Source organism: Narcine bancroftii, chromosome 7 (genome assembly GCF_036971445.1).
Source record: "Narcine bancroftii isolate sNarBan1 chromosome 7, sNarBan1.hap1, whole genome shotgun sequence".
Classification (NCBI taxonomy): Eukaryota; Metazoa; Chordata; class Chondrichthyes; order Torpediniformes; family Narcinidae; genus Narcine; species Narcine bancroftii.
In genome coordinates this window covers 165,053,496-165,081,369 of record NC_091475.1, presented here as the reverse complement: position 1 = coordinate 165,081,369, position 27,874 = coordinate 165,053,496, and the positions used below count along the sequence as shown (strand labels likewise).

Here is a 27,874-nt window from a genome sequence, read left to right as displayed (position 1 = left end):
TCTGCTCATTTACCTGAAGTTGCGTTATTTTAAATTAAATTTCAGCACATTTCAGATCCACCCACAAAGACACATACACCCAAAATATTCAGAGATCCCTAGTGTGCTCAGAATACACACTCGTCAATGTATTATTTTATACTTTATCCTGCAATAGCACCATCTTAAAGTGGTTAAGATATATCTCTATCTCTCTATAAGAAAACTTGTCCAATTCCCTCTGACCCAAAGATGAGAACTTCTAATTTCAAGTTTTGAAGGTCACTAACTTTATTTATTTTCAAAAAGTTAAGAGGTACAGCACAGTAACAGGCCCTTCCAATCCATAAGTCTGCATCGTCAAAATACACCTATGGGACAAAATTAACCTACCAATCCCATATGCCTCTGGAATATGAGAGAAAACGAGTGCACCCAGAGGAAACCCATGCAGTCATGGAAAGAATGTACAAGCTCATTACAGAAAGTGGCAGTTTCAAATCCAGGCTGCTGATGCAGTAATAGGATTGTGCGAACCATCTCATTCCTGAAACATTAATTCTCTTCCCTCTGCAGATGCTTACTGTAGAGCTCGTCGAAAGAACCAAAGACTTGTTGATCCAAACCAAGGCTTTTATTAGCAAAAGAAAGATTTTCATATCCTCAGCACTGATGCTGTATTGTTCCTGGGTCAGTTGCAGTAGACATCTGTCTTGTGGGTTTGAGTCCTACTCTGCAGTAGGCTAACACATTTGAGTTTCAATATCCTCAGGATGTGCTACTTATACCCTGACTGACAGCATTTCTTACTCCTCCTACCTGTACTCCTGGCAAGAAAAAAAAATCATTAATTATACTTTCAACAACCCAGCATCTTTGCTGGATTAAAATCCTGGAACATGTTGCCTAACCTCATCATCTGGAGGTGCCTCATACATAAGGTCTGCCTCCAGTACTTGTGTCTCAGGATTACCAGAGATGGCCAATGAGAGGCAAATTTAATTTTAAAAACGTTTAATTTACACATACAGTATGGTAACAGGCCAATTTCAGCCCATGAGCCCGTGCCACCTAATTGCACCACAATCCTCGGTATGTTTTTGAATGGTGGGAGGAAACCAGAGCCGCCGGGGAAAACCCACGCCAACACGGGGTGAACATAGAAACTCTTTACAGACAGCACGGGATTCAAACCCCAGTCCCGATCGCTGGTGCTTTAACAGGCTTGCGCTAAGGCTAGGAAAGAATATTTGCAGGCTGATAAATGTAATGGAAGATTAAAACCAATTAATTAACTGTTAGCAATGGTCTTTAGTCACACCAAGGATTGATGTTACAGTTATTCAAAGAGAATGCCAAAAGTTTAAACTACCTGTGTAGAAGGTAGAAGAAAAAAATTGTTATTTATGATTTTTCTGCCTTCCAACAATATACTTTTGAGATTGTAATCATTGTCTTATGTAAATGATTGCAGAGCCTCAAAGGGACAAATGTCCAATGTGGCACAGTAGGGAGGCAAATAGTGTTCAATGCTGACCTTGGGAGTTATTTGTGTAGAATTTGTACAATTCTGTGTGTTCCCCCTCTCCATGTTGAAGTTTCATCAAATTCCATTTAAACATTATAAACTATTCTGTACTATTTCAATCACCTGATTAAAAGTAGCTACCCCGCTGATGACACAAATGTTAACAGCAGGGTGTAAAACCTTTTGCTTTGAATTGAATGCTTTAATTTGTAAAATTAAGTGTTGCAACAGAATTTAAAAAAAAAACCAAGATAAGCAGAAACAAGACACAATGCCGGAACAAATTCTCATCTCAATCAAACCAAATAATGTAAAAGCAATGATGCAAATAATGGAATTAAAAAGAAACATGCATCTTGTGTAAAATTTTACTGGATCCACTAGGAAAATGAGATTCATGTTCTGGATGAAAAAATTTAAGCCGATATCTTTGCGATTTTACTTAATCACTCTATTGAGAAGCAATGGAGAGAAAGAGGTAGTGTGAGAAAAGTTTATAATGTTCATCAAATAATTACAATAGGATAATTTTTAGTTGTCAGTGGCACTGTCGATCTGTCACTCAAAACTATCCAGTTTCCACCCAAAGTGAATAGACCAATAGAGAAAATGCATTATAACACACATTCATTTGAGATTCGGCAAGGGTCCTCAGTGCACAAGAAAATACTTTTTTGCAGCCTAATAATAAGGTTGCATATTTTTAAAAAACGATGAAAGGACTAATTTCTAGATAAATAAAACCACTGTCAACTTGTTCTCAAAGGCAGGAAATTGAGATCTGAGACAATAATGATCTTGCAGGTCCTCAAATAGGTTTGAGCAGGTGTCCAAACTAGAGGTCTTGTTGAGGTTCTGCTTCTGATTTCAAACCACCTCAGGGTTGCTTCACAGGAAAAGCCACTGATTAACGTTTCTTCCAAGTGAACTTCCTGCGCGCTCCCTCCTGACCAGGTTTCTTCCGCTCTCTCACACGGGGATCAGGAGTCAACAAGCCAGCTGCAAAAAGTTGAAATGAAAGTGAATACAAAAGGTTAACTTTCAGCTCACAAATTAAAAAAAAAAGTAACTGGGAGTAAAACGATATTGCACATTGGCTTAATTGCTACTGTACAACCAGTTATATTGTTAAAATCAGTCATAGATTTGAAATAGTTGGTTAACAAAACAATGAAGATATGTAGATAATTATGAACTGATTAATACCCTTGCCAGGATTAAACCTTTGCCCCATTTAAATTAGGTCATATTGGTGACAAAAAAAATGATATCTCCATACAATACATTTAGGCATGGGATAAGCTCTTTTCCCAAACTTTTTTTAAAATATAATGGAACTTCCTACAATGCCACTAGTTCAGTATTAATGATGTAAATACATTGGGCACCTATTACAACGAGCTTGAAGTGGGCTACAATTATTTAATGCGATACACATCCAGATTTTGGTTACTGCCAATAACAGTTAATAAAGATGACAAAGTAAATAAAATGAAAATTATATTAGACTTGTGGCTATTCATCTCTTTTCCTCAAACTTTCATTTTAGTGAACCAAGTAGGTATAGACACATCCATGTACTGTAAAAAAATAGGGAGAAAGAAAACCTGCAGCAAAACTCCAGTACTTTCCAGATGGAGATTTTAAACTTTACCTAGATCATGAGGGAAAGAAGAAAATAGGTTGCTGGTTACTGTTATAAATCATTTTCAAATTTAAACTGGCACTCTAGTACCTTGCCTCATTGATTCCACTTCTTTCTCCGTGATGAAGCTAAGCAGAGCCCTTGATGCAGCCAAACGAATAGCGCCGGCTTGTGAAGATATCCCACCTGCATGTACAGTACAATCCATATCATGCATTCCTAACCGGTCCAGGAATTGGAAAGGGAACATCAGTTGCTCTCTGCAAATCATAAAGTAAAACTTCATTGATATTATTCTTGGTGATTCAGAGGTTTCAAGAAGTGATAAGGTGCAAATGCTAAAAATATTGAGATGTTTTCAAACCTAGCTATTTTCTTTCGAGTGATTTTTGCAAAATATGAAAATCCCGACATTTCGGTTGTGAAAGATTTACAGAGATATTAAACAGCTTTACATAAATTATATTTTAAAATGAAAATACATTTCATCTTCTTCAAGAAGATGGGAAAAAAACTTGTTCCTTCATGTTATGATTATATACATAAATCTCGAATATCAAACATTATAGATTTAGTTACAGTCAAGGAGGTACATAATATGGAAGCAGGCCCTTTGGCCTATCGAGTTCATGCTGACCATCCAGCGCCTATTAACACTAATGCACCAAGAATTACATTTTTAAAATAAATTCTCCCCACATTCTCATTAACATCCCAAGTTTCTACCGCTCACCTACTCACTAGCGGCAATTTACAGTGGCCAATTTACTTAGTAACCTTCATTCTTTGAGACGCGATGGGCCAAATAGCCTACTTCTGCTCCTATATTTTATAATCTGTATGGAAATTGGAGCACACGGAGGAAATTACATGGTCATCGACAGAACCTGCAAACTCCACATGGACAGGACTTGAGAGCAAGCATGAACTCAGGTCTCTGGAATTATGAGGGAGAGATTTTTCAAGCCCTGTCACTAAGATGCCCTACTTAACTGCAAAAAATTAAAGCTAAATATATCATTCTCTTGTCAGATGAAATCCTTGTGTTAGCTATTTAGTTACTTCCAGAAAACATACTATTGGACAAAGGAAAAAATAATTTGCATGATTAAAAAAACAGTATGATTAAATTTCACTCAGAAATATATTTACTAATGAGAAAATTTTTCATTTGATAAATCCAGTGATAAAGCTAACTTAACATGTAATAGTCTAGATTTATTTTCATGTGTTATTATGTTCTTAAAAAATCAACTTCCCTATGTTTTTAAATCCTATTGTAATTTTTTTTTTTACAGAAAATGATTCACTGTAACCATAAAGTTTCACATGAAAATAAAACGAAGAAGCTAGGAGAGCTGCTGCTTCACTGTGCCGAAGACCATAACTCAATCCTGCCCTCAGATGATATGGTGTTTGCATGTTTCTCTGTGACTAAGTGGGTTCCCTGGCTGCTCTGATTTTTTCCAACATCCCAGAAATCTGCAGGTTGGTAGGTTAACTGGCCATTATAAAATGTTCTTAGTGCATAGATAAATGGTATAATCCAAGGGTGTGGGGAGTTAATGGGAGAATAAAAACCAGAGAATTAATGCAGGATCGGTGTTGCTGTCAGCATAGGTTAAATCAGCTGAAAGCTGTTCCTCTCTCTGGCTCCCAAACATGTCCTGAAATGCTCAAATCTCATTTCTCAACTTCAACCATTATAAAGAGTACACAATTCTGAAATTGGTTTTCTCAATTTCAAAGCTTTATGGCAGGAAAAGAAGTATTTGCATCATTCTTTTTTAAATCAATAGTATGTGATTACCTTTCCTTCAGGGATGGGAAGTATAGTGAATAATCGACACCATTCACTGTTATTTTGCCACTTCCTTGATCTCGTACTATAACTGTTGCTTTTCCTGTTTTTCTTTGACCTAGAGTAAAGAACAACAAATGATAACTAATAAATTCAACCAAGTAAAAGAAATACATCAGTATTCACTGTTATAAAGCCTTTTGCCTTTTAAAATTAGTACAAAATTTTGAAGATAGATCTGCCGGTAGAGATCTTACCTTCCAGCAAACTCTCTACTTCCAATAGTTTTTTAATGTGATACCATCATGTTTGCTGATGAGATTCCTTCCTTCCCTGTCCCTTCATGTGTCCTATCTCCTCTCTTTCACTTCTCTCCTCATTTTTTCTCCACCCCTCCAGACTTCACACTCACTTTCTCCTTGACCCCATTCATTTCTTCCTCGCAATTACATTTTCTCCTCTCTCACCTGTTTTTACTTATCTATACAGATGTCTGGGGAACATGGAGGAAACCTGACCTCAAAAGAAGAAAAAAAGTTATGTTCATACAATACTAGGTCTATACCCTTATTTATTTTGCCACTTTCCCTTGATAGGTTTCCCCAGGTAGTTCGCAGGCTTCCAGTTACTCTTGTAACTGAGCACCTCCATGTCAAATTGTGCACTGGAAAGCACAGCTTCCAACATTAGTTGCAATTCTCAAAAGTAATTGCGTACAAGATCATGGATTCTGCAGTTCATAATTCATAAAGACTTGAACAACATGCAGTGAAGAAAATCTGTCTCTACAACACCAGAATAAATGGAGACACAAGAAAGACAGACAGTGGAATTAACAGCAAGAAACAAGAGTCAAAGAATGATGTGCTGGATGTGGAGGTTTGTGGGATAAATGGCGAGGTCCAAGGGAAATCTATCTCTGTTCTGTCTGGAGGGGTAGCAAGGGGGGGGGGGGGGGGCGGGTGGGAAGCAGAAGTGTTGGAAATAAGAGAAAATACAGCTGCATGGTGAGTTCCTTCAACAATTTGCCTTTTTTGCACGGAACAAATGGTACAGTTCTGCCATGCAGCACGATTTTAGCATTGGTTTCCATATGTGAATTAATTCCTATGTGCTGCTTTAAAGATATAATAGTCAATTCAATGTTTTGTGGAAGAATTAATCCATAGCCAAAGAAAAATTATCTTTCTTGTTCTCCCCCAAGGCAAATCAGACATTTACTGAAGCAATTATAAACTGCTTCAAGTACTATTCTTTTGAATTGTACAAAATATATTTAAAAGGGAAGACTCTCATTGAGAGAGGCCAAAATGTCTTGCCCTGACTTGCAGTTGATCTGAAATGAAGTGATCTGATTGAAAACACATTGATCATCAATTTATTTTCAAAAAGGGAAATTCCCAAAATACTAAAATAAATAATTATGGGTAAGATATAAAAAACCAAAACAACTGTCTTATGATCCCATTTGACTCCCTTTGTTTCAATGAATTGGAGTCTGTAATGTTTATGTTTAGATCTATGAATTACTTTTTGATGTGTTTTCAATCTAATGCAGACACAAACAGTATTCAGTGTGAACAAGAACATCTGATGAACAACAGGAAAATGGAGAAATCCTACAAAACAGCCAGATGGGATTTCAACTTTAGTGTCTCTGCCAAAAGACATCTGAAAAAAACAGAAGGAATGAAAACGTTTGTGGCCTTTACCACATTGCCAATGAATGTAATGTTAATGAAGCCAAAAGGCTTATATTATTAGGAAACGTTGCAAAATTTAGGGATTTCGAACTTACTTCAGAAAAGTTATACAAGTCTTCAATTTAATCTTCAAAGGTGCCATGATTTAATATAAATTTACTAATATGGTTTCATTGACCTTCTCTTTGTTCAAATTTCAGGTCTATTGTCATAGTACATACATGGCATTACATACCACCCTGGGATTCTTTTTTCCTGTGGGAGAGGCAGAATTTCTTCTTATCATTACTGCAAAAAAACTATACTCAAAAAAAGATGTGTATACAAAAGAGAGAAATGTAAACTGCAATACAGAGAATAAATATTAAATAATAAATGTGCAAAGTAAAGAGTCCTTAAATGAGAGTCTAATTTAGTTGTTTAGGAGTCTGATGGTGGAGGGGTAGCCACTGTATCTGAACCTGGTGGTATGAGTTTTGTGGCACCTATTCCTCTTTCCTGATGGCAGCAGTAAGAATAGAGCACAAACTGGGTGGTGTTCTACTTGACGATTGGAACGCTGGTCTCCAACGGCAGCGTTCCATGCAGATTTTTTCAATGGTGGGATAGTTTTGTCTATGACATGCTGGGCTGCGTCCACTACCTTTTATAAGACTTTCTGCTCAGAGGTATTGGTATTGGTATTGGTGCCCCCATACCAGGTTCTGTCGAAGTTTGCAATGGTTTCCGATGTCATATCAAACCTCAGCAAATCCTGAGACAGTGGAGGCACTGACATGCTTTCTTCATGATGACATTCAGCTCCAGGAAAGTTCTCTGAGATAGTGACTCCCAGGAATTTAAATTTTCTCATCCTCTCACCTGCTGATCCATCAATGATCACTGGACCATATTTCTGTGGCTTAAAATAACAAATATGAACTTATTATCAGCTCTAGCGATAACAAGAGGCATGAATGAGGGTTTCAGCAGTAGATAAGAAGAGACAGATTTAGAGCTGTGAGGTTATTACAGGTATGGTAACATTCCAACCTTACTGATGACCTATACTGATGGTACTACACCTTAAAATCTAATACGACATTGAGATTGCATGGAGTCTACTTCAACCTCAGAGAGTGGCCAAGGACAGGAATAACATTTGTACCAAGACAATCAAGTCAGCAGCTTGGGTCTCCAGAATATTCAGTTGGCGAAAATTTGCTATCATTTCGTTGAGTAGATTGGAAAAACTGTTGAACAGCAGAGGGGCTAAATTAAATAAGCAGTGAGGTTAAGTTGAGTGATGCTTTTTCACTTAGAGGAAATGTTTTCAGATGAATGACACCAGGACATAAGGAACGTTCAAAAATACATCCTTATGGGAAACAAGCATGTGTGAGAGAAGGGACAGAAATCACTGTGGCTAATTTGCAGGTTTCCATGGGGACAGTAGTAACTGAAAAGGTGGAGTGCAGATCCAAGGGCCACCCTGGTAGAGAAGGATGAGAAAAATTGAGAAGGATGAGAAAAATTGAGAAGGATGAGAAAGTACAGTTTATGCCAATCATTGTTACTTAACATGTCTTTCTAACAGTGGTTCCCAACCTTTTTTATGCCCCGCACCCCTAAAAATTTTTAGTATGTTCTCGCACCCCTTAAAGTAATAATTTATTTAAGAATAAAGGTGAAGTTGATTGACCAAAACAAATTTGTATAATCAATTTTTAATACTATATAAACTAATATGAAACATATGGAAAAGAAAAAATATTACAACAAATTAAAATTGCATTAATCCTACAAAAAATTAAATTTTCATCCATGCATGAAATTTCTTTAAAAAAAATTAAAGAACTAATGTTCAAATTTTCATGAGCCAATTTAAACTTAATGACTCTTTTGTTCCTGTTATTGCTTAAGAGTTTTTCAAAACGTCGCACCTTGTTGCTGATAGCTATCCGCGCGTCTGCCTGTGCACCCAAGTGATTTCTAGATTTTGTCTTGATTGACAAAAGGGCACAAAATCCAGACTCGCAGATGTATGTCGTCGCAAATGGGATGAGCACAGTTCGTGCTTTTTCACAAAGTCTTGGAAACGTGTCCATTGCCGAACACCAATGTTGTTCCAAAGTTTTGCTTTCAAACTGCATTTCAAGAACATGATTTGTGCGCAGTTCAATAAGATCTTTCCTCAGCTCTTCATCATCCGACATATTATCCAAATGGAAGGAGTATGGATTTATATAAAAAAAACCTGAAATGTTATCTCGCATCCCCTGGAATGCTATCTCGCAGCCCCGGTTGGGAAACCCTGCTTTATAAAATAAGATTTTCACCCAAACACTGGAAGTTTGATTTATATGGCACCATTATGATTAAAGCTACCACCGAATGGTTACAGAGTGTGAAACCCAGTGTGCTTCAAGGAACATGCAACTGCAAATGTTGACATTTTACTTGTTGTATATATCAACAGCCATACTTATGGTGATGCAGCTGTGACCTAAAACCAATAAACTTAGTTATCATTTATTTGGTTTTCATCACATTATAAAGTTGTGAGATTTTAGACAGAGTGGTTTAATTTACATCACTGAGATGTCCAAAATCTGTGAACCACATGTATAACTAGAATATATAACATGGAAAACTCTATGTATGAGATGAGGCATGTCATACAAATAGCTGGAGGTCAGCCAACTCACACAATCTTTCTTTCATTAGTTGCCGTCTGTTAACCAGAAAAAAATCACATTCCTCAAGTATGTAACATTATAAAGCAACACACATATCATATTTGGTTTCTCCTTAGCTGAAGAACATGATCCATAGGTTGATTGAAAGTAGCTTTTTCTGGTAAGGTGCCAGTAATTGAAAACACCAGAGTGGCATGTACATCTAAATAACCACTTCAACAAAAAAAAATACAGCATCAAGTTGGAAACACCTAAAGATCACACAAGGATCTGAAGAATAAAAAAATTATAATATTGTCCCCAAACAACAATTTTCTCTGCAATTGGAAAGGTTGGTATTAATCATGTTCCACACAAATGGATATTAATAAAACATTCAGAACTATGCTCGTAATAAAAACTTGAACATGAATCTATAAACAGATAAACAGAAATTAACATGCAACTCATATGCTAGAAATTTTTTTTTTACCTTCCCCTTTACTGAAAGCTATTCCTTTCTCATCAAACTGCAAAGCTCCTACTTTCTGCTTCTTGGACTGATCCTCCACTTTTCTGCGAAATTTCAACACATATTCTTCCTTAATACTGCAATATGGTAAGGTCAACATACGCTCCAGTAACTGAAGAAAGTGCATGTACTGTTTAAAGTATAAAAAGAAAGAGTAAAGTTACTTAATGGAAGACAGACATTTATTCAACTGGACAATTGACAATTAAACACATTATCTTCTGCAAAGTCCTGCACTTAATATGTCGTAAGTTTATTCAAAATTCAAAAAAGGCTGTGAATAGATCAGACTTGGATTGGAAAAATGGTTGAACAATTTGCATTAATATCTAGTAGAGCCAATTTTCCAGTAAGTAACATAATAATGAAGTATTCACTAGACAAGCTTTGATTATTCACCATACTTAGAATAAGAACTATACAGGAGTTGAAAAACATCTCCTCGTACAGAGATGAAACGCTCAAGTCACAGCTGATAGATTTAATTTGTATGGGACGTAAATAAAAATTGGTTGCTTGGCACCAGCTACTGTATCTCAATAATCCATCTGAGAGGATTTAACAGATCCATTGATTTCAATGAGGAGAGTAATGAAGTTGAGATTCTTACTGGATTGTGTATAACATTAAAATAGTTCATGAGCCACAGTTCGAGTAAAATATTATTATTTACAAAATGCTCCTATTACATGTTAATATGCAAATTCTTCCAACCTGCCAGAAAGAATAGTTTAGCCTGCAAATAAAACTAAAGTTATTATACATTGATAAACTCACTGAAGGCAAAGTTTGCCAAAAAAAGATACAAGGTCAACTGCTACCTTCAATCGATTGATATTTGGTTGTATTTTAAACTAGAAGCAGTAACATACTTCATTAACATACTTCAGACACATAATGTATTTGTAACAAATAAAACTGATCTTATTTACAATAACATTATTGTTGTTATTAATCTATAATTAAAATATTGGCAATTTTACAAGCTGATAAATTCTATGCCCACTGCTATGCAATAGAAAGACAAAGGGAAAGCATATAATCAACTGCACAGCAGTATACATTTAATTATTTTTTTTAAAAAAAAGCAGTCATTTCTTCAAAAACTGGTTGTGAAGTGACAGCAAAGGAAAGGGAAAATGTCTATGCTTATTTGTTTGTAAGAACCCTTGTTATTCAAGTGTAAAAATTGAATTAATCTAATTACAGGCCAAAGGTCTATTTATTAATGCAGCTTTTTTATGTTTGATTAACCAGTATACGCACACCATATATCAACAAAGAACTGTGTAAATATTCCATTCATGCATTAACAAATGTTACTCTTTCACTACAGCAAAGGCTTTTTTATATATATATATATATATATATATATATATATGCAGGTTGTTACTTCATAAAAGGATGTCTTCAGATTCGAAAGTTGATTTGTCTCAAAATAAAGCAAAAAAGTGGTTAGAATCTTCAGTCTTTTCTTTATAGAATTACATTTTAGTTCTATTTAGGTCCTCTGTGATTCTAGTTTTGATGAGGCAAAAAGCAAATGAAAGACTTGAAATAAACATGAATTACAATCAATTCTACTTTGTCAAAGATGCTTAATACATACACATACATAGTATATACATACTCTATATCCTAAAATGAGAGCAACATCCACATATAGATCAACTCTATTTTTTAAGTCTTTATTTGAACTTAAGTTCCAATAAAATTTTTAAGTATACATAAAAGAAGACAATACCTCTCGTGCAAGACTAACTAATAATTTATTTTAGTACAATTTGAAGGATGCATAAAAGCATCAATCTACATTAGAGTATATGAGTTTAGGGTTTTCTCCAGTCTTTTTTAAAAATGATTTTCATTAACCTAAGCAAACATTTGAAAATAAGAATGTAGTGAACATTTTTGGTGCTTTGCATCAAATCACTTCTCTAATAACAACTGCTTAGTGCTTTCCATTGATACTACATGGCCTGCTGAGTTCCTCCAGCAGTTTGGCTCCAACTGCCTTTTCGAATTGTAGCTTTAAGATTTGATTAAACTTGGAACCAACCCTCCCTTTCTTAATTCATAATTTGGGATTTTGTTTGCATTTATACTAACAATACCTTCCCTGTCCTCCACTTCGACAGGTAGCAATATGAACAGATTTCATCTGACCGTGGCTGTTTTGCTTAGTATTAACTCCACTTGTTAACTGAATTTTAAGTTCCCAGACCTGCTTCATAAATGTTCCCTTATACTCTTCCAACTTACTCTATCTTCTTTTGGTTCTTGATTTCATCGTATGCATTTTTCCTAGGATGTCAATGCATTTCAACCCTGATTTTTTGTAACTTTGCCCCAAAGTTACTTTGATTCCAAGACTTTGTGAAAATACTATACTTCTTTCTTTAATTTAAAATCCAAATGACAAAACTAATCACTCCTGTAGATGTCTCAACACTTCCCTAATTTTTCACACTACTTTATGTCATCAGTTTATTTATTGGCTTCAATGAAACAACTTTTGTTTTCTCTTTAGACTGCAGTGCTACAAGTTGATAATTATAAAGATTCATTCTTGTGACGTTCAGTGTTCTCCAGGAAGTACTTTCAACTGAGCAGGAATCAATTTCATTTGGAGTCATAATTCTTATCTTGATCTTTCACCATTAATAATAGTTCAGCTCCAGCAAAAATTGAACTTTACAGCATGCTTCCACTTTCTAGTCATTTTTCCTCATTCCCATTTTCACCAAGCACAAAGATTGTGCATGTTGGTGGGATACATCGTTTGGGTGACAGTACCTATTTGGAAATGTAAATCCTTTCTGAGTTAATTTGAAAATCAAATGTAAATATTTCATCAGAACTGATCTCACCAAGTATCAATTAGCATACATTCTCAAGCCATGGCGCAAATTGGAAATAGGACACAGGTTCTGACTTCTTGTTATTTTGGAAGAAATTTTATCACTCAAAGTACCCAAAGCAGCTATCACAGACAAAATAAATGTTTTCTGCACAGCTTAATACCACATTATGTGATGTATTTATTGCTCTCCAGAAATGAAGGAGCAATTTAACTCATTAATATCTTAATCACTATGAAGAACCTGAAAAGAAAACTCATTGCTGATCATATAAAAATAAATTTGAACAGTGGATGTAGGAGGAGTAAAATCACTACTGCTCACAAGGCCAGATGCACTAGCAATGATTTGGATAAATTAAACATTCTTGGTAAAAATAATAATAAAACATAAAACTAATGTGTGTGGAGTACAGCAGGAAATTTAAAAGAATGTGGTTCTTCCTCAAATAGATTTTCAAACTTTAATGCAAACTCTCAGTGAATCTATATACAGTCTATCTATTACAACAGAAAAATAATTTTAAGGAGTTTCAAATATATATACATTAAATCAATAATGTACTGTGAATTGCTCAGAGTGGATTCATCGTCCATGAACAAAACTAACCATGGCAATTAATGAAAACTAACACTTTCACACAGGTAGAGTTTCTGGTACGATTAGTGGGCTATGACACCACATTGTTTATGTAAATATATATTTCTTAACATTCAAGAGAAAGATGTTAAGTATAAGTATGTCTTTCATTCTCATGAAAGATATCAATAATGGATGGGCTCATTGAGAACTGTTTAAAAAACTGCTCAAACCAGATTTCTGTCTTCACTTTGGAATTTGAAGCTTTGAATGTTTTTAGATTTTGAGCTGGAGGCAAAAGTGCAGTTTCAAGGTCTAATTCCAACAAAAGTTCAAGCTAATCTTCCAGTAAAGTTCACTGCAAATTAAGAGCATTGTGGTTTTATGCAATAATGTAGATACTTATTTTATTACGTAGTCAAACTGCTCTAAAATTCAGCCTTTGTAAAGGGAACTAAATAGCCTCATTAAACTTTTATGATTTTGATTAGAGTAGGCATAAAAGTCCTTAAATGTTCCAAGTAAACATCTGAAATGCTATGGATTGCTTCATCAGCTGTTAGCAATTAGGAATAACAGAAAGCTCAAAGGCATGCACATAAATTCAGGAAATTTGTCTGCATGAGAGATGGTTAGAAATCTTCCCAGGTTGTCAAAAGTGGACACATTCCATTTAGTTTATTTAAATTCCTTACCCAAAACAGAACCAATATTGGTTTGTAAGTTAAAATACTGCTAAAATAAGTTACAATTTGCACTTTTTATGACCTCCAGTACCCCACCTTAAAAAGATCTTCAAAATTAAAAAAAACTCCTACTTAATACTGCAATGATCAAAATCTTTTGGGTAATACACAAAAGGTAAAAAAGATTGTTACTTACATCATTGTCAGAAATATGTTCAACCAACATCTCTGACAGTTCCTCCTTTGTCAACCATCTGCTTCCAACTAAGTTTCTACACAAAGGGTGAAAAAATCAAGTAACTGAATGAAATTTAACACCATCCTGCTAAGGTTTGCAATTGCATTATTCTACACATGAACTTATACTAGTAGGTTTGTATATAATCAAGATTTTAATTGGAAGGAAGTACCCCTGTTTTCCAGTAGTTAAAAGCATTATGTCTTAGTGTACTTGAAATGAAATAAAACAGGAAAACTGCAAAAACTCAGCAAGCGAACCAACATCTGAGGAGAGGGGAAGGTTTTTTCAGCCTGATGACTAATCATAAGTACTGGGAATTGCTAAGAGATAAGACAATGTTTGAGTTACAGAAAAGCATTGGGGTTGGGTGTTAGGTGGTGGACAAAATAGCAGTAGAGATGAAACAGGTGAAAATAGTTGGTGACAAGGATCAGAATCTTGGAGGAGATGTAAATATAGAACCATAGAAATACTACAACACAGAAACAGACTTATTGACCCATCTAGGCTGTGCCAAACAATTATTCTGCCTAGTTGCATTGATCTGCACCTGGACATAGTCTCCATACCTCTCCCAACATGTACCAATTCAAATTTTTCTTAAATGTTGAAATCATGCCTGCATTCACTTCACCTGGCAGCTTATGCCACACTCTCACCATTCCCTGCGTGGTTCCCCCGAATGTTCTCTTTCACCCTTAACCCATGTCCAAATATATAGGGACAAACATAGGCCATTTGGCTCGTTGAGTCCACTCCACCATTCCATTATGAGCTGATTCATTCTCCTTCTCACTCCCAGGCCCTGCCTTCTCTCCATAACCTTTGACACCCTGACTAATCAGATACCTATCAATTTCTACCTTAAATACCACCAGATGTATTCCAGAGGTTCACCACCCTCCGGCTAAGGAAATTTTAATTGCGCACTCATCAATCCTGAAGTTAGATCTCTTGTCCTTGACTCCCATAACATGGGAAACAACTTGGCCACATCTACTCAGTCCAGGTCTTTCAACATTTGAATACTTCCATGTGGTTCCCCCCACCCCATTCTTCTGAACTCCAAGGAGTACAGTCCAAGAGCCACCAAACATTCTTCATAAGCTAATCCCTTCATTCCAGGAATCATTCTTGTGAAACTTCTCTGAACTCTCTCCAATGCCAGTACATTCTTTCTTAAATAAGGAGCCCCAAAACAGCACATTGTTGTCCAAGTGAGGCTTCACTAATGTCTCAGAAAGCCTCAACATCACATCCCTGCTCTTGTACCCTTTTCCTCTAGATGAATGCCAAAATTGCATTCACTTTCTTCACCACTGACTCAACCTAGAGGTTACACTTCAGGGTATCCTGGATGAGGACTTCCAAGGCTCTGGCACCTCTAAATTTTGATTTTTATTCCCATCCAAATAATAGTCTGCCCTTTTATTCCTTTTTCCCCCAAAGTGAATGACCATACATTTTCTAACATTGTCTTTTATTTGCAACTTCTTTGCCTATCCTCCCAAATCTATCCTTCTTTCCTGTAATTCCATGAGTTTTCATCTTGTTATTTCCTCATGTGTGGCACCTTGTCAAAAGCCTTTTGAAAATCCAAATGTACAACATCTACTTTGTCCAGTCTGCTCATGGTTTCTTCAAAACATTGTAGTAGGTTTGTCAGAAAACATTTTCCCTAAAGGAAATCATGCAGACTTTGGCCCATCTTGTTGCATACCTTCCAAGTATTCCATAAACTCATTCTTGACAATAGACTCCAACAACTTCCCAAACTCCAATGTTAGGCTAACAGGTCTATAATTTCCTTCCTGCTGCCTTTTTAAATAGTGGAGTGACCTTTGCAATTCTCCAGTTGTCCTGAATCTGTTGATTCTAAGATCATTACCAATACCTCCACAATCTCTATAGTGACTTCTTTCAGAGCCCGAGTGTATTTTCCATCTAGTCCAGATTTATCTACCCCTAGACCAGTGGTTTTCAAACTTATTCTTTCCATTCACATACCACCTTAAGTCATCCCTATGACATAGATGCTCTGTGATTATTAAGGGATGACTTAAGTGGTATGTGAGTGGGAAGGGAAGGTTGAGAACCATTGCTTTAGACCCAATTGTTATTGAAATATTTTGCTTGAGAAAAATTGTCATTCGTCCATTTCTTTTAGAGTTATGAAACCGGGCACATAACGAGTCAATTAGGTACTAAAACAGTGGTTTTCAAACTTTTTCTTTCCATTCACATACCACCTTAAGTCATCCCTTAATAATCACAGACCACCTACATCATAAGGATGTCTTAAGATGGTATGTGAGTGGAAAGAAAAAGTTTGAAAACCACTGCTTTAGAACATTCAACTTCCCAAGCACTTTCTCTCTGGTGATCATGACTGCACTTACCTCTCTTCCCTGACACTCTTGAAAGTCTGGTATACTGCTAATGGTTTCCCCAGTGAAGACTGATGTAAATTACTCATTCAATTCTTTATCTTCCATTACAATTTTTCCTGTGTCATTTTCTATCACTCTTGTATCTAGCTTCACTCTAGTTTCATTTTTACTCTTAATATATTTTAAAAAGGTGTTTAGTATCATTTTTGAAATTATTTTCTAGCTTCATTTCAAAGTTAATCTTTTCATTCCTAACAACCTCTTATTTGCCTACTGTACACTTTTAAAATCTTCCCAGTCCTCAATCTTCACATGAATTTTTGCTTCTTTGTATGACTTCTCCTTTGCTTTTCCTTTGGCTTTGACTTCTCTTGTCAGCCTCAGTTGTGTCATTTTTTCATTCAAATATTTATTTCCTTTTAATATACCTGTCCTGCCCCTTCCTTATTACTCACAGAAATTGCTGATCTGCCATGCTCTCTGCTAGTGTGCCATTCCAACCAACTTCCTTTCTTCTACATTTATAGTCCCCTTTATTCCACTGGTATACCAACACATTTGTTTTTATTTTCTCCCTCTCAAATTGCAGGGTGAATTCTATTATAATCACTATCTCATCAGGGTTCCCTTACCTTCAGCTCCTATTTCAACTCCGGTTGAATTGAATTGCCACTTCCATGGTCGGCTCAGCTACAAGCCACCCTGAAAGCATTCGATAAATCCCTTCTCTTAGGTGTTTTTCCCCCAATCAACCTGCATGTTGAAATCCCCAGAACCTCTGTAATATTGCCTTTTTTTTGTATGCTATCTCCATCTCTCTTTGTACATTGCATGCCACAACCTGGCTACTGTTTGAAGCCTGTATACAAAACCCATCAGGTTCCTTTTACCCTTATTGTTTCTTAATTCTACCCACAGGGATCCTACATTTTATGATCCAATGTCTCCTCTCTCTAAAGATTGAATTCCATTTTTAATCAGCAGAATCACCCCACCCCCACTGCCTACTTTCTTGTCTTTCCAATGGATTTTTTGTTCTCATCTGTGGTCTCCTTTCAACTATGAATTAGTGATGGCCACAATGTCATACCTGCCAATTTCCAGCTGCAATGCTGGATCATCGACCTTTTTTCATACTGTGGGCATTTAAATATAGGATCTTCAGTGGCATTCATCACCCTTTTCAATTTTGTGTCCAAAGTACCCTAAGCTAAATCCTTAATATTATGCTTGCAATTTTGCTCTATTGATTGCCTACTCTTTCTCGCAATTGCTAGGGGTCTAGAGGACCCCAAAACCCAGCACCAATAGAAATTCACCAAAACAAATGGTTACTTAAACAAAAGTTGCTTTTAATTATCTTTAAACATGGAAACAGGATCAAACTTATTACTATTAACTTAACCCCCTTCTAATTCTAAGTGATGTAATGTGTATATCAGTTCAGAAAAGATCTTTGATTCACAGTCCAATCTCACTTCTCACTCCTCCAAGTTCACCGCTATCAGGCAATTCTTGTATTGTACACAAAATTTAACATTTATGAATTTCACCAGGCTTTGGTGCTTGAAAGGTAACTGGTTACCACTCAGGAAAGTTCTTGTTGGTTTTCAGAGAGAGATTTGCTGCTAGTTGGACACCCACAACTGATTTTGATCAACCACGTCAGTGTCTTGCCAAAGAAACTTGCCCCATCAAGTTTTTCCAGATGATAACCTCTTTCTTTCATGTAATCACAGAGTTCCTTTTCTGTTTCCCTTATTTCAAATGAAACAATATAGCCAGCCTTCTCCTCTTGTAAGGACCACAAAAGGTTTGACCAAACTGAACTAACATATCTTCAAAATGGGGTTTTCCTACAAGCTTGGCAGATTGTCATGTTCCAGTCCCAGCTGCTATTGCTGAACAGTAGAACTCTCTCTCAGAGAAAATCACATGATCCTCTTAGAACTGCAAATTACACTCAGACTGCAGCACCGGACCCTATCATCTGAGTTTGTTCATCTGTTGATTTCCAAAACAATAATCCATTACTCCACAGCATGTCCAATGAACTTGTGAAGTCCTTATAGGCATTCTGGAAAGTTTTTGCAAAGGCACTCGGAGCCTGGACTGACTGGCTTGAGCTGAGCTCTGGCATTTTAAATGAGATCTGTTTTTGCAAGTGTTTGCATTTGTTTGTGACTTACACTAAAAAAAAAACCTGCCACAATTTATCTCCTTTAAAACATATTTATATGCAATATAAAATATAACATAACCTGTCACACAATCTCATGACATAAATAGTGTATCTATTTGTTTATCTTCTGTCTATTCATTCTGGTTCCCACTCCACTGCCAAACTGTTGAAACCCTCCCCAAGTTCTTGCCTCACCTAAATACAGTGGAAAACATCTGCTTGTCTTTACTCTATTTATACTCCTCATAACTTTGTATACCTCCATTACATCTCCTCTCATTTCCTGACACTCCAGGGCAGCACTGTTACCATAGTGGATAGAGCAACACTTACAGCACCAGAGATTGGGACCAGGGCTCAAATCCCGCGCTGTCTGTAAGGAGTTGGTACATTCTCCCGGTGTCTGCATGGATTTCCCTGGGGGTTCCCACCATATTGGGTAGAACAGACTCGTGGGTTGAAATGGCCTGTTACAGAGCTGTACGTCTAATTGTAAATTTAAAAGTTCTAACCTATTTTCCCTTTAACTCAGTTGCTCAAATTCTGGTAACATCCTTATATATTTTGTCTGCACATCTTTCCTATAGTTAGATGACCAAATCGTCACACAATACTCCAAACCTTATCCACCTGTGACACCACTTTCAAGGAATTATGCATCTGTATTTCCAGATTCCTCTTTTCTGCATACTCTTCAGTTCCATACTGTTTACCATATTATGTCCTATCTTGGTTGTTCCTCCCAAAGTGCAATACCTCACACTTGTTCACATTAAATTCCACTTGCCATTTTGCATCTCAAAGCTTTGTGTCATCAAGTTAAACCAGAGCAGGACATAAGGTGGTGAAAAAGGCATTTGACATACTTGCCTTCATCTGTCAAGGGATTACACACAAGAGCAGAGGAGTCATATGGCAACTCTACAAATTGTTGGGGCGATCTTGTGTGCAGTTCTAGCTACCGAGCTACAGGAATAATATAATTAAGATGGAAAGATTCCCATAGACTTTTACCAGATCTAGAGAGCATATGTTAAAAGGAAAGGCTAAGTTTGTTTTCTTGTGCACATAGGAGGCTGAGAGATAACCTGACAGAGATATATAAAATTATAAAGGGCACAGATAAACGGAATGGTCAGTCTTTTTCCCCCACAGTAAAAAAAAAGTCAAAAACTAGGGGGCACAGATTTAAAGTGAGAGGGGAAATATTTAAGGGGATTGGAAGGACAACTTTTTCTGCACAGAGGGTGGAACTAGCTGCCAGAACAATTACAATGTTTAAAAAACATTTAGACAGGTACATGGATAGGAAAGAAGAGATATGGAAAATGGGACTAGCTCAGGTTGACAAATTGGTTGACATGAACAAAATGGGCTGAAAGGCAAGCTTCGTGCTGCTTAATTTTGTTAAGTTTTTTTTAGATACCATTGAGTCAATGCTGATTCCAAAAGGCTGTGCCTTGGAGTAAAGTACTATTTAAATAAGCATATCTAATAATTTAAAAAGAAACAGAAATTTCATAATGCTTTTAATTATTTAAAAATATTTCATCCAGTGATCATTTTTATAATGTTGATCAACTCAGAACTACAAGGAGGTAACAATAAAGTGAAATACAGAACAATCTTAGATTTCAGAGCAAAACATCTTAATGAAATGAAATAAATCCACTAATTTGCAGATGTTAAGCAAGTTCTGGGTTGCCTATATTTCCTTTGTCACTTCTAAAGGCATAATTCTTACTGAAATCCCATTTCCATGAAAACACCAGATGGCATTGTTGTGCAGTATTGGTTTCAATGTTGCAGCAAATTAAATTACAACATCAGCATCAATGATTCATTACTAAACACAGCAGGTAATCCATTTGCCTGGATGGGATAAACAACAATACCTAATATTCATGGCAGGATGGGCATTTAGAAGCATGGTCAATTTTTCAGCACGCCCTTGTTTAACAGACAACTACAGTTCAAAGAAACAAACATTACACGTTAAGTTTAGTTGTAATCTATCAAGTACTACCTTACAAGGCAGAAATACACAGATTATATATTATAAATCCGTTAAAATTGTTGCTCATAGTTTTGAAAAAGTAAACAGTGCAGATTCTGAAAGTGTGAAATACAAGAAGATGCAGGTCAGGCAGCATCTGAGATGAAAAAAAATTGTGTTAATGAGTTGGCAGTTGTATTGTTTCTGTAGAAAACAAAGTTCCTAAAACTTTGAAAATACAAATATGCTAACATGATTGGAGAAGTTCTCACAAGTTGAATGGAAGAGTGAACAACCACTTATTTATCAAGATTGGCAAAAATTCAAAAGTTGCTGAAGTGACAAATGTTCTTATCTGTTAACAGCTATATGTATGTACAGGTAAAGCTCTAAATGCATCCACTTAGCCTGTAAGAAGCAATTAATCTAAACCAGGGTGCATAGGTTTATCAGGTCTATAATTCAATGTTCTAAAGGATGTATCTAAACTTCCTTATGTAGTAAATGCATTGTAAATTACTATGGAGCCAGAAAAATAAAGTAGGGCACGAGAAAATTAGAATTTTACAATAATGTATGATCCAAATATCTTGGTCAAAGTATCTTCCATCAACCCTCCAAATGATGCCATAATTGGATTCGGCTGAAAGTTAAAATTGTAGATAAATTATTGAAAATTTTTTCAACACTGGGCAAAACCCAAATAAATGAACTAACGATGTCACCCTGTTTTTTTAAATATTTTATTTTTGGTTTTTTTCCCATTTTACACACTCACCATATAAAATATATAAAACTTTTTTCTCACAAAACAAAACAACCCCTTCACAGCATAAATCTGTACTCTGCCAGGCTTACAATTGGGTTTAAAAAAATAAAGTTTTCATTGGGGAGGTCACATATTTTTATAACAGTAGCACCTTTTTTAAAAATTTATATTTGGGGTTCTATATAATCCAAATATGGTTGGTATATTTTTATAAATATATCACATTTGTTCTTTAGATTATATGTAATTTTTTTCCATAGATATACAACTGTTTATCTCTGTCTTCTATCGCGCTATTTTACATCGAGAGACTTAATTTTTCTGACGGCTCCAAGGCGCTGACTGCGATCCCTCTCAGGGAAGGATAATTGGTGGAGGACCTCACATGAATGTACAGGCGCTGCAAGCGGCTGGTTAGGGGGCAGACGGATTACGCTGTCAGCCAGTGACCCATCTCCCCACTCACTCCTCTTCCTCCATGACCCCTTCAAAGTAGGGGTGGCCAGTGGGAGCCGTCAGGGTAGGCTGGCAGGAGCTGTCAGGGCAGGGGGGGGAGGGGGTCCCGGCGGGAACTGTGAGTCTGGTTGTGACAGCCTCGTCAGCCGCTCTGCCACCTCACTGGGCCTCTTTGACCTTCGGGGCCTCTCTCTGTTGCTCAAAACGTGGCAGAGCAATGGCTGTCTTCCCTACCCATATTCTCCCACGCAGCTGGAACTGTTCTGGGAAACAGAGTGGTTCCAGCTGCATGGGGGAATTATGAGTAGGGACGACAGCCATTGCACTGCCGCGTATTTATGATGGGTGGCGTTACAGCACCAGTTGTCCTGCCTTCATCGGCTCCAGAGGGTGCTATGAGGCACTGCTCGACATGAATGCAGTGCAGGAGCAGCCTTTTAGGGCTCCTGTGTGGAAGGTAAGTTTTATGTTTTCCATCTGTGCTTCAAATCCCCTTCAAAGAAAGATGATAGAAATCTTGCTTGTGCTGATAGATAATAGTTCTTAAAACCTGGAAGTCTAAGTCCTCCCAATTTATAGCCCCATGTTAACTTTTCCAGTGAAATTCTTGGTACTTTGTTATTTGATAGGAATTATCTTGTACAATTAAATAATAATTTAAAGAATTTTTTTAGTTAGTGCAATAGGCAAGTATTGAGAGAGATGCTGTAGTCTTGGCATTACCCTCATTTTAATACAATTTACTCTTCCTATTAATGTAATCAGCAGATCTTTCCATTTCTGTAAATCTTTTTCCATTTTTTCTAGTAGAGGAGCATAATTAAGCATACAAGTTATGTAACTTAAGTGTTTAATTCCATCCTTTAATTCAAATCTACTGTCTTTTTGGTATCTTTCATAATCAAAATGCTACAATGGCATTATCTCACTTTTATCCATATTTATTTTATTTCCTGATATTCTTCCATATTTTTCTAATATTCTTTATAATCTTATCAGTGATTCAGCCGGGTCAGACATAAATAATAGCACATCATCAGCAAATAAACTAATTTTATGTTCTCCTTGTCTAACTTTGAAGCCCTTAATATCCAGATCTTTTCTTATAATCTCCGGCAGAGGTTCAATAGCTAGAATGAATAGTCCTGGAGATAGGGGACACCCCTGTCTACTCGATCTACTCAAGGGAAAATAGATGACATTTGTTTGTTTGTTATAATTGTAGCTTGTGGCTTATGATAGTTTTTTTTAATCCAATTTATAAATTTTCTACCTACACCAAATTTTTCCAACATTTTACACAAGAAAGATAATTTTAGTCAGTCAAATGCCTTTTCTTTTTTCTTTGGCTTGGCTTCGCGGACGAAGATTTATGGAGGGGGTAAAAAGTCCACGTCAGCTGCAGGCTCGTTTGTGGCTGACCAGTCCGATGCGGGACAGGCAGACACGATTGCAGCGGTTGCAAGGGAAAATTGGTTGGTTGGGGTTGGGTGTTGGGTTTTTCCTCCTTTGCCTTTTGTCAGTGAGGTGGGCTCTGCGGTCTTCTTCAAAGGAGGCTGCTGCCCGCCAAACTGTGAGGCGCCAAGATGCACGGTTTGAGGCGTTATCAGCCCACTGGCGGTGGTCAATGTGGCAGGCACCAAGAGATTTCTTTAGGCAGTCCTTGTACCTTTTCTTTGGTGCACCTCTGTCACGGTGGCCAGTGGAGAGCTCGCCATATAATACGATCTTGGGAAGGCGATGGTCCTCCATTCTGGAGACGTGACCCATCCAGCGCAGCTGGATCTTCAGCAGCGTGGACTCGATGCTGTCGACCTCTGCCATCTCGAGTACCTCGACGTTAGGGGTGTGAGCGCTCCAATGGATGTTGAGGATGGAGCGGAGACAACGCCACCAAATGCCTTTTCTACATCTAAAGAAATAGTTATGTTTGGATTCAACCTTGATTTTCTCGCATGTATTATGTTAAATAGTCTACCCAGACTATTTGAAGAGTGTCTTCCTTTAACAAATCCCATCTGATCTCGATGTATTTTGCTAGATATTGTCCCAATCTATTAGCTAGTACCTTTGCTAATATTTTATAATCAGCATTCAGAAATGATATACGTCTACATGAAGTTTTTAGTGTGTCTCCACCTTTCTTCGGTAGCACTGTATTTACAGCAGTTGAAAAAGTTTCCAGGAATGTTTGGATCTTCACTGCCTGATCCAATACATCCATCAAAAGAAGTATCAACAAATCTTTAAATTGTCTACAGAACTCGGGAGGGAACCCATCTTCCCCCGGGGACTTATTGGCTTATAAAGTATCCAGAGAGTTCTCTATTTCTTCCCTTGTAAAAGTTGCATCTAAGTCATCTTGTTCTCTCTTCTGGTTGAGGAAGTTCAACATTTGTTAAAAATTCTTCCATTTCATTTTCATCATCTACTAATTCTGATTTATATAGTTTTGTATAATATAGCCAAAACTTATTATTTATTTATTTATTTTCATTATATGTTATAGTATCAGCTTCTATTTTTATTGCATTTATCATTCTGGATGACTCCTCGGCTTTAACTTGCCAAGATAACACTTGATGTGCCTGTTCTCCTGGTTTTGTTTGTTTTTTTTCTGTTCTTTAGGTTTGTTGTGTATTATATTGTAACTTTTTGTTCTCTAATATTTTTTTCTTGTTCCTGATATCTGATATTCTTTTTTCCAATTTTGTTACATCCTTCTCTAGACCTTCTAAATCTCTCGCATAGTCTCTCCTAAGTTTTAGTATAAGAAATAATTTGTCCCCAATCTTTAAGTGTATCTTATATTAGAAAACTATTGTCAGTAGAAGATTGTATTCACAAAATATTTCTAACTGTCCCTTAATAAATTCATAAAAGTCCTTCCTCTTTAATAATGTAGCATTAAGCACCATCTATACATACTTTCTTGCTTTTACATTACCGTAATAGTTAATGTTAATGGTGAGTAGTCTGATAAAACTCTTGCCAAATATTCTGCTTTTACCACTCTACTTTCTAACTGAGCAGACATTAAAAATAGGTCAATACTTGTATGTGAATCATGTACCTTAAATAGAATTAATAATCTCAGGGGTTGAACCATCTCCATATATCAATTAAATTTAAATCCTTCATAAATGATAATGTTTTTGCAGCTTTCGCCCATATTATTGTTCTTGCTGATTTGTTCAATAATGGATCTAAACAAATATTGAAATCTCCTCCAATCAATATATCTGGTCTTTTCCCCCGTGATTTTTAAAAAAGATATCCTTTATAAAGACTTTATCATCATAGTTTGGGGTGTAAATATTCATAAACATCCATGATTCTGCATAAATTTTGCAATGTGCCATTACAAATCTTCCAGCTTGATCCGTTAATGTCTCTTCTATTATTTGTATATTTTTGTTAATTAAAATCACTACACCTCTTGCTTTTGATCTTAATGAAGATGATGTTACTTTCCCCATCCATCCTCTCTTTAATTTTGCAGGTTCCAATTTGGTAAGGTATATTTCTTGTAAAAAGACTATATCTGCCTTTAATTTTTTTTAGGTATACCAAGACCCATTTTTTCTTCACCACCCTGATAAATCCATTAACATTAAAACTAATAAATTTTAATGTTCTATCCATATTCTTCTTTAAAACAATGTTTTTTTAAACAATAAAATCAGACTCTAATAGTAATCCTTCCTCTTTAAGAAAAACACACAATGTCCTTGCCCTGATGGTGATATACATGTAGAGCCCTGAAAGCCCATGAGAAAAGCCCGTGGAATCTCTCAAGGAAGAAGGACCCCCCCCCCCCCTCCTTTAGCGCTATCTCTTTTTGATACTCCTTTCCAGGCACCATTCTCCACCTTTGACTGGAGTCTCTGCACTGCTACTACTTTTCCCACATTTTCTTTCATTTTACTGAACTCTCCATGAACATTACTATACACTTTACTTCTAAGCAATAAATATGAGAGAGTTTAACAAAATTTAAAAAAAATACAACTTTTACTTAGTTCCATTATAAATATCTTCACAATTTTCTTCTTCGGCAACCTTAATCTTTTTTTTAAAACAAACTTCACAAAGTCTTCCACCTCGTTCTTGGTCTTGAAAAATTACCAGTTCAATTACTTTTTAGCACGTAGTTGTCTTTTCATATCTTCAAATTCTTTTCTTTGTTTAATCAAGGTTGGGCTAAAATCTTGAAAAAATAGCACCTTTTCATGATCAACCTCAGGTGAACCATTATTTGGTTTAGAGTAACCATGTGTTGCTACCAGAATTATCTCCCGTTCTCGGTCGCTTAAAAGTCTCACCAGAACTGGTCTTGGCCTCTGGTTGCCAGCACTTCTGAGTCAGAGTGTTCGGAGAGCTCTTGATATTCAGTTTTTCTCAAAATTGGTCTTCTCCCAACACTTGTAGGATCCACTTTTGAAAAAAAGTTCACCTGGTTTCTTCCTTAGATTCCTTCCTTTAGTCCAATAATTTGGACATTGTTCCATCAACGAAAGTTCTCCATATGATCAATTTTGTCAAGCAGTCCTTGTTTATCCAACTCCCATTCTTTGGCATTTTTCCCCCAAAGCCTCAAGTTTTTCATGGTTTTTCATCAATTCACTCTCTGCTCAACCCATTCTCTCCATCAGATCTTCAACAATCTCTATTTTGGCAATTTTCAGTATCCAACGTTTCAATACTTATGAATCGGTTACTCAAATTCTCCATTTTCTTTCCAGGATGATGCTCAATTCTTGACCCAACTCCCCAGTTTTACCTGGTTCTGCAGGTCCCATCATCAATTTGCACTGCTCCCTTTTGGACTTTCACCCGATGTTCCCGGTTGAATAGGAGCTTCTTCAATCTTTCTCCGAATTATTGTTCTTGGCTTCCTCCTGCTAGCTTTATCCATTTTTTGCTGAAGACAGTCTTGATTTTCAAGTTTTTACTGTCTATTTAGTACTCTTCATGAAGAGCTCAACCAAAACATGTCTAAGTCCTTCGTGTGGCCAAGCCCCCTCCAACGAGGGTTGATAGTGGGAAATATACGTGCCAATTTATCTTTGGACATATGCGCCCTGTGTACAACCTTAAATTGGATGAGTGATAGGGACAGATTAAGGATATATTGACAAGGTTAAAAATCCTTTCTCACAAATTGTCAAAAATAGTTCATTGTAAATCCTGTTCCCATGCTCTTTTAGTCTTATCAATTGGAACCTGAAGTAATTTTGATGCATCATAAATGTGAGCAATTAAGACCTTCTGGGAGCTTAAAAAGAAAAATTACATCCACATCTATTTCTTGAGCGTGGGGAAAAATTATTAATTGGGTATTCAAAAAAATTCCTAATCTTTAAAGACCTAAAAATTGTGAATTTGAAAGATTAAATTTTGCTGTTCTAGTGGGTTTATTTATCAGTATATTAGGTTGCAAAATATATTTATTATATAATTTACCATATTTGATTGCATACAAGACCCACTTCTTTCCCCAAAAAGTAGCTAAAATATATTCCCAGGTCTTGTATGCGAACTTGAAATTAAGGTGATAATAGTGAGTAACATTGATAACGATCATCGTCACCGTGTGGCTCACTAGCATCACTGCCATCTATCTTTAGGGGCTGGTGATGGGTTGTCGGGGGGTGCGGTGTTGTGGAATCGGTGTGGGGGCTGGTGGTGGGCTGTCAGCAGACTTTCCCGATGGCCCACTGTCAGACCCTGTGCTGATCCCACCATCGTGCTCCCCCCCGACATCCCGCCACCAGTCCCTGCACTGGTCTTACCACCCTGCTCCTTGGGGGGCAGGGCCAGCATGGGGACTGGCAGCAGGCCACTGCGGTGGGGGGAGGGGTGGGCA

At 36.6% G+C, this 27,874-nt stretch overlaps 1 protein-coding gene across 1 annotated transcript in view; it reads right to left on the bottom strand.

The window, feature by feature from the left end:
- Window positions 1–245: 245 nt before the first annotated feature.
- The window catches only part of mrps9 (mitochondrial ribosomal protein S9), a 101,665-nt gene continuing 74,036 nt past the window's right edge, over window positions 246–27,874 (bottom strand). Inside the window, exons 7-11 of the mRNA XM_069891116.1 lie at window positions 14,168–14,243; window positions 9,807–9,975; window positions 4,963–5,071; window positions 3,243–3,412; window positions 246–2,506 (exon numbers count right to left, since the gene is read on the bottom strand). Coding sequence (XP_069747217.1) covers window positions 2,415–2,506; window positions 3,243–3,412; window positions 4,963–5,071; window positions 9,807–9,975; window positions 14,168–14,243 — 616 coding nt within the window. The 3' untranslated portion in view covers window positions 246–2,414. The remainder of the gene's footprint in view (window positions 2,507–3,242; window positions 3,413–4,962; window positions 5,072–9,806; window positions 9,976–14,167; window positions 14,244–27,874) is intronic.